This window comes from Elephantulus edwardii, unplaced genomic scaffold, assembly GCF_000299155.1.
Source record: "Elephantulus edwardii isolate Elephantulus edwardi_28Jun2011 unplaced genomic scaffold, EleEdw1.0 scaffold00010, whole genome shotgun sequence".
Taxonomy (NCBI): Eukaryota; Metazoa; Chordata; class Mammalia; order Macroscelidea; family Macroscelididae; genus Elephantulus; species Elephantulus edwardii.
Genome location: NW_006399760.1, coordinates 773,168 through 781,187, shown reverse-complemented (window position 1 = coordinate 781,187; position 8,020 = coordinate 773,168). Strand labels below are relative to the sequence as shown.

Here is an 8,020-nt window from a genome sequence, read left to right as displayed (position 1 = left end):
AACAAGAGTGCATTATGCAGATGACACAATCTTGCCTTCTGAACGTGAGAAGGACTTCATGTGTTTGCTGTAGAAGATCAAGATCTGCAACTTTCAATATGGATTACATCTCAACATCAAGAAACAAAAATGTTCACAACTGGACCAATCAGCAAAACCATGATAGATGGAAAAAGATTGAAATTGTCAACAATTTCATCTTGCTTAGATTCACAGTTAACATTGGTATCAATAGTCAAGAGATTAGGAGACCTATAGCCTTGGGAAAAATCTGTTGTCAAGGATCTCTCCAAGGTCCTGAAAAACAATGTGTCACTTTAAAGGCCAAAGTATGTACCACATTTAAGACACTGTCTTTCAAGTCACTTGTTGTGCATCTGAGAGCTGGACAATGAATAAGGATGACAGAAGATATGATAGCATTTGAGTTGTGGTATTTGGGAAGAGTACTCAATATCCCATGGACCAAGAACAAACAGATATGTCTTGGAGAAAATGAAACCAAAGTGCTTCTTGGAGGCAAAGATAGCAAAGTTTCCTCTTACTTTGGACATGTTGTTAGGAGAGGCTAATACTTAAAAAATGGACATCATGTTTGGAAAGGTGGAGGGTCAGAAAATGAGAGGAAGACCTTCAACAAGATTGACTGACACAGTGACTGCAGCAATGGGCTCAAGTGTGTCAGAGATGTTTTTCCATGACTCACTGTTCATTGACAGACAGGCCCTCCCTAGGAAACAGTCACTAACTCTATCATTTCTCTTTTCCACTATCCCCTAGCTCTTCTTTAAGTTAGATGGAGTATCAAACAAATGCCTTATTTTTCTATTCTATGTATATATTCCATGTGGTGTGCATAAAGTCCTTAAGGCCCTATACATTGATCTTAAAGTGAAAGAGAAACTATGAGGAGCTCTAGAGGTAGAAAAGAAATAAAGTCCTGTTAGCCTATTTTGAAACTCTGCTTCACTTACTTTAGGCATATTTTCAGGAAGAACCAGTCTTTGCAGACAGAAAACATGCTGGGAAAGGGAAAAGGTCAACGAAGCCAGATTGACTGACATAGTGACCACCTTGGTGGGCTTAAGCAGGACAGAGATGATGAGGATGGCATAGGACAGGGCAAGGTTCAGAACTGTTGTTCATAGGGTTGTTATAAGTCACAGTCCTCAAATCCCTATGCACATCCAAAAACTTCTCCAGTAGGGTAAAAAGGGAAGCCACTGACTGGGAAAATGTATTCGGTAATAACATATCAGATAAGGGACTTATATCCAGAATTTATGAAATACTTGAGCACCACAACAAGATAAAGGTAAATAATCCAATAGAAAAATGGGCACAGGATATGAACAGGCACTTCACCGAAGACGACATTCAGATGGCTAACAAACACATGAAGAAATGCTCAAAATCCCTAGCCCTAAGAGAGATGCAAATTAAAACAACTATGAGATATCATTTCACCCCAGTCAAAATAGCAAAATTTAACAGAACAGCAAGCAACAAATGCTGGCGAGGTTGTGGAGAAACTGGAACCCTGATTCACTGTTGGTGGGAGTGTAAAATGGTGCAATCCCTGTGGAAAGCAGTATGGCGCTTTCTCAAAAAGTTGCAAATAGAGATACCATTTGACCCAGCAATTCCACTACTGGGAATATACCCTGAAGAGACCATAGCTGACATCCAAGCAGATATATGCACACCCATGTTTATTGCAGCTTTGTTCACAATAGCAAGGAGTTGGAAACAACCCAAGTGCCCATCAACAAACGAATGGCTAGAGAAGGCTGTGGTATATTCACACAATGGAATACTATGCTGCATTAAAAAACAAGGAACTCATGCAATATTATTCAAAATGGTTGACTCTGGAGAACATTATGCTGAGCGAAATATCCCAGTCACAAAAGGACAAATATTACATGATGCCACTGTTGTAGAATGGGACTGTCCTTGGGGTTGGGGAGAGACTGAGTAAGATGGGTTCAATAATGTATACTGCACTGAAACAGAGGAGGGAGAAAACTGTTTAAAAGAGATATATAACTAGGTATTTCTGTCATCACAGGAGACTAGAGCGAGGGCTGCATGGTGGAGGGGACCTGGGGGAGGGTTTGTAAAACAATGAAAGAATCTTTTCTTTTACTTTTCCATAATTTTTGGACTCATGTACTTATAACTTGTTAGTCAAATTTGTGTCTTCTAGGTTGCAACACCCCCATGATACATCTTCAAGGATATGAACATGTACGGCCAAGCACAATCAATAAGAGTGCATCTGAATTCCAAAATCAATCTCCATAATAGTCTATGTGTTTCCTACTGCCAAAGGAGCCCTTTAGAGTAGTGAGAGAAGATCTTCACCCTGAAACCCACAGCGTCCCTTTTCAGCAGGAAGTAGCTAAGAGAATACGCTGTCCCCTTTTCCTTATGACTCAGGTGAAGTCTCTCTCAGGGAGGAGTGATAGGGAATGGCAAAGGATACACTGACAAAGAAGATTAATCAGAACTGGCTTTGACAAGCACTGTGGCATTTGGACAAGAACAAACTGGGAGGAGGGTAGAGAGAATAGTGCAACAATGAATGAGTGGAAGCCCAAAATCTCTGTAAATGTTTATGAAAATTAATAAAATATAATTATAGAAAAAAAAATAAGTCACAGTCATCTTAACGGAACCTAACAATAAAAACCCCACCTGAGGAGCTTATGATGTCAAACAGAAATAATAACATAAACATGAAAAATATGGCAAATTTGTACTAAACATGAAAATCTTATAATAAAAAATATTTTATGCGTACTTCCAATCAAGTCTAATGGCTACATAAGAATAATCAAGAACAGTCACAGGAAAACATATATTGAATAACTGTTTAATAATACTCCATGTCATCTTCTGGCTTTTGAGGCATCTATCTAATCTGAAATTGTAAACTACAAAGGAAGTGATTGATTCAGTTGCCTTTTTTGCAGTCCATAGTAAAAGGATATTAATACCTCTTCTGGCCTTCCCAAAGCTGGAGTTCCTGTTAGAAGAATGGCTCGTCTGGCTTTCTGTACCAAAGGTAATAAAATCTTGCTGCGGGATGCATTTCTGGACTTCATGTAGTGAGCTTCATCCACTATGACCACTTTGAAGTGCTGATTATTTAGTGCATCTATCAAAGTCTCTGCATCTGTAGTTAAAAGACCGTAACCCAGAATTGCCACTTTGCTGGTCGATATTCTCCTAGAAGAGAAAATCCATATACTCTCAAAATATTTCAGTAACCAATTTATCATAAAAAGTATAATTATGTTGAGAAGAAACAAAAAGGAAGAGGAATAAGAAAAGGGGTAAAATAAGAGAAGATAGTACACTTAAACCCAAACAGAATCACTGGTGTTGAGAAGATTCCAGCTCCACAACCCTGCAGGGCCGAGCATAACTGCCGTAGGACCCCAAGCCTGTAAACCTTTATGTAAGCAAACTGCCCCTTCTTTCTAGGATTGGCTGGTGGGTCTAAACTTCCAACCTTTAGGTTAGCATTGACTGCTTTAACCATTGCAACACTAGGGCCCACTGATGACACTGTGGTTGTTGTATAGCTAACCTCCCTACCTATCCTCAGCAAATTTTCAGAAGGATTTAAGCACAAGGGAGGAGACTGCCTTTCTCCCACAGAGCAGCTGGAGGACTAAAACCATGTTCCTTCGGGTTGGCAGCACAGCTTCTTAACCAGTCAGCCACCAGAGACCCCTACTGATGACACTAGTATTAAAATGAAATTTCTCTCAAAATTTTATAGTCTTCAAATATGATAAATCACAATCCAAAATTCAACATTTTGGTTAACCAAAACAGACATTTTTGTTAAATGATCTGTTAGATTTTACTACAAGTCATACTTTATTAGGATAAGAATGTGATTTCCAAGAATAATTGCTTCCATGCAACTAGGATCATGCATAAAGAGAAGACTGTAGCATTAGCGAACACTTCCATCAAGTTTCCCCATAATCTCAGACTGAAGAGTGTTTCTCAACCATGGTACTGCTAGTACATGGAGCATGACAGTACTTCGCAGTGCATGGCTGCTCAGTACCTTGTATGGTTTTGTGCAGTTGCTGGTTCCTCCCCCGCCACCCACGCTAAGCTAGTAGGGTTCTTTAGTCATTATGACAAGAAATAGGCCCCTGAGGCTGAGGTAAGAACCACTGTGTTAATGCAATTCCTGGTGCTTGGAACTATTAATTCATGCACCAAATTATTTATTCTTCTACATAGTAATCTCCCTTATTACATCATGAAATTGGTAAGTGCAAGCAATGCTTCTTATTCCTCTGTAATATGCAGTGCCTTGCTCCCAATGAGTTTACAGAATCAAAAAATTTTTTTTAAATGCATTAATATTAAAACAATGTCATTCTTGCATTTTCTATGACTTAAGTTCTGTGGACTAGCGGTGAGGAGTTGCACTACCAACCCAAAAGTACATGGTTCAAATCTGCCAAGAGCTCCTCAGGAGAAAAATGGGCACTCTCTTGCCATGAAATTTATAACCTCTGGATACCTGCTGGAGGTTCAGCTATGAGTTCATTCTCACTCAGTAGCACATAAAAACATTAAATGCTATAATATATTTAAGAGAAATATTCTTTAAAAAAGTAAATACAAGAATTTAAATAAGATATGTTATTGTTGTCAGGTGCCAATGAGTCAAGTTTGACTCATAGCAAACAACAGATCTGCACTCTGTCCTATCCCGTGCCATCTTTGTCATCTCTGATATGCTTGAGCTCATTGCTGCTATATCAATCTATTCTGTTGAGGGCCTTCCTCTCTTTTGCTGACACTCCACCTTTCCAAGCATGATGCTGTTGGTATATGCTGTCCAGTCGGAACTGACCCATAGCTGACCCTCCAGTGAGTTTTCAGAGACAACATAGCTAAGTTAAAATGGTTTCTGTTATGTGATTGATAGCGACCCTATGCACAATAGCTCTGAATCCTGTCCTAAGCCAATCTCACTGTCTAACACACCTGCCTCTATTACCCAAATCACTGTATCAATCCATCTCATCCACAGTCTTCCTCTCCTATGTTGTCGCTCCACCCTTCCAAGCATGACATCCTTCTCTAAGGACTGGTCCTTCCTGGCAACATGCCAAAAGTATGGGAGACAGAGCTCTGACAATTTGTTGTGATTCATACAGTGAAATGCCTTTGCATAGTCAATGAAAGACTTTTTTTTCTGGTTCTCCCTGCTTTCAGCCAAGATCCATCTAGCATTGGCAATGATGCTACTAGTGCTTCTCCCTGCTTATACTTCTGGTGGTTCTCTGTTGATATATTATTCCAGTTTTTTGTTTGTTTTGTTTTTTTTTAAAATAATCTTCATCAAGATTTTGCTTGTGTGTAATATCAGTGATATTATTTGATAATTTCCACTCTTTGTCAGATCACTCTTTTTCAGAATAGGAAAAGAGTCAGCTGGCTAGGTAGCTGTCCTCTAGATTTCTTGGCACATGTTGGAGAGCACATTCAGGGCTGCATCTGTGTGCTGAAATACATTAACTGGTATTCCATAAATCCTGGGGCCTTGTGGGGATTTTTTTTTCCAATTCGTTCAGAGCAGCTTGAACTTCCTCCTTCATCACCATTCCCTCTTGGTCAGACACTGTTTTACAGGGTCTTAATAAATTTTGCATTCTTTAACTAGTGAAGTCCTTTAAATTATATAATAGTTTATTAGCAGGAACAAGTTTTATTTAAAATTAACATCCCATTTTAACTATGAATGTTGTTGTTGGAACAAGACCCACTAGAGCTGACTTTCCTGAGGGTTTTAACTTCAATAGGAGACTGGCCATCTTTGTACAATGGAGCAGTTGGTGGATTCCAGCCACATGCCTTTGAAATTGTAGCGAAGCTTCTTACTAATAGGTTACCAGAGACCCCTTTTTTCTTTTTAATTTTGATTTTATATTGGTTTGCATACAAAATTTGTATACAGTGTTTTCCACACTATCCTTCATTCACATTATTTCATAAAATCATTCACATACATTGTGTTTTATAAAATAAATCACCATTGAACTATGTCTACTATTACCCTTTCTTGCCGGATCGCCGACAGATCTTTCCCATTTCCTTTATCCCCTCCCTGCACCTACCAAATTGTGCAAACCTATGATTTCCCCAATGCCAATTATCAGCCCTCTGACTCCCATCAATTCCCTTTTAACTACGCAGGGTCTAAATTTCTTTAGACGAGTAAAGAGGAATTTCTTTTAATTAGAGTTTCAGGGTTGAAAGAGAAAAGGCTGTCTGTCTACTTTGTATGATTTTTTTCTAACACATTCATACTCACTCACTCATTGCCATTGAGGAAGAATATACTGACTCTAAATATCCTTTATGTTAACCAATCTTAGAGAATATTGCCCAATATAGTAAAATCATTACTAAAAAACCTAAATTAAACCATAGGACAAACATTTATTTCAGGGTGATATATTGCTTTTTATCTACAGCTCAGATCATACACTTAGATTCTCTTATGCAATATAAGAACTTTTCAAAATTAAAATTGATTGACTCAACCCGGTGGCTAGAATATAAAATGAAGGCAAATATTTGCTATGATTGATTTTTAGAGAAAAGACTACAAATAATAAGAAGAATTTTTAAGATAAACAATCTTTTATTAAAAATAATGAAGAAAAACTTTGTTAATGTTATTTTTGTCATAATAAAATGTCTATATTTATAAAACTTAGAAAGTGAAATATACCATGGTTATATTCACAAATCTTCAAGTTAATCTATTTACTAAGAGTAGTAAGAATTATTCTTTTTTCTTGTTAATTAATTTCTTTTTCATTTCAATGAACATCTACAAAGAATTATTCTTAAATCATAAAATAGCAAGTTTCTACGTATACTTAAGGTACATATAAACAAACTGATCTTAAATCTTGAAAGTATAATGTTTTCCTTTAAAAATCTACTAAGAGAAAATGAATGAAATTGAATAATTTGAGCTTTAACAAAACTTTCTTGAAAAATAACTCATTAAAAATTGAAAATTATCTTCTCTTTTAAATTTAAAATTTGTTGACATTTAAATATGGGTATATACATATTTAAATATAACATACAAAAAATGAGCTCTGGTTCCCAAGGGGTAAGGAGTTGCAAGACTAACCCAGTCACATGTGCTATGAATCCATCAGCTGCTCCACAGGATGAGCAATCTCCTCCCATATGATTTAAATCTCTGAAAACCTGCCGGAGGGTCAGTTATGGGTTGGTTCATACTTGACGGAAAACAACATATAATACATACAAGCATACAAAAAAGATTTTTAAAATTTATTCTGAAAAGAACTGTCCTTACCCAACATCAGTTTTATTCTGAATCACATTGATTTCTTCTGGACCTAGCTCTGGAATCCATTTTTCTATTTCTTCTGTCCAAGGATATCTCAGAGATGAAGGCACCACTATTAAAAGAGGCCATTCTTCTTTATAAAAGTAAGCAATTGCAATTGCTTGGATTGTCTTTCCTAATCCCATCTAAACAAACAAACAAAAAATAAATAAATTAAGAGTTTAAATTTTTTTGTGTGTGTCTGTCTTCCAAATTTCTAGAGCAGTTTATGGTGCTTAATTAGAATGGCTCTGAATTTGTCCAGTTTATTTATCTGTGTTATACTAATCTGGTACTCCAAAGGAAAGCAGGAATTTTGGGGTTATTTTAGTAATGCTGGAATTACTACAGTAACTTTTATTGTTAAGCGAGAGAATGGATAGCTGGTCACTCCCTCTTTCTCTCTCTCCCATTCCCATAGGACAGGACTAAATCAAGGTTTCCCAGAAGAAACAGAAGTCAAGGACAGATGGATAACAGTGAAGAAGCCTCCTGTTTAGGAATGCAGGGGATCCTTTCCTTTCAAAACCCAATCAATTCCTCAGGTCTCTAGGCGGGTCTGGCTATGACCAGACTCAGGGGTGAGACTGGCAGTGCTCA

General features: G+C 37.3%; 1 protein-coding gene across 1 annotated transcript in view; it reads right to left on the bottom strand.

Annotated features, from left to right (window-relative positions):
* ZRANB3 (zinc finger, RAN-binding domain containing 3) overlaps positions 1–7,566 on the bottom strand; it is a 185,364-nt gene extending 177,798 nt beyond the window's left edge. Inside the window, exons 1-2 of the mRNA XM_006880806.1 lie at positions 7,388–7,566; positions 3,003–3,234 (exon numbers count right to left, since the gene is read on the bottom strand). Coding sequence (XP_006880868.1) covers positions 3,003–3,234; positions 7,388–7,566 — 411 coding nt within the window. The remainder of the gene's footprint in view (positions 1–3,002; positions 3,235–7,387) is intronic.
* Between the last annotated feature and the right edge of the window lie 454 nt (positions 7,567–8,020).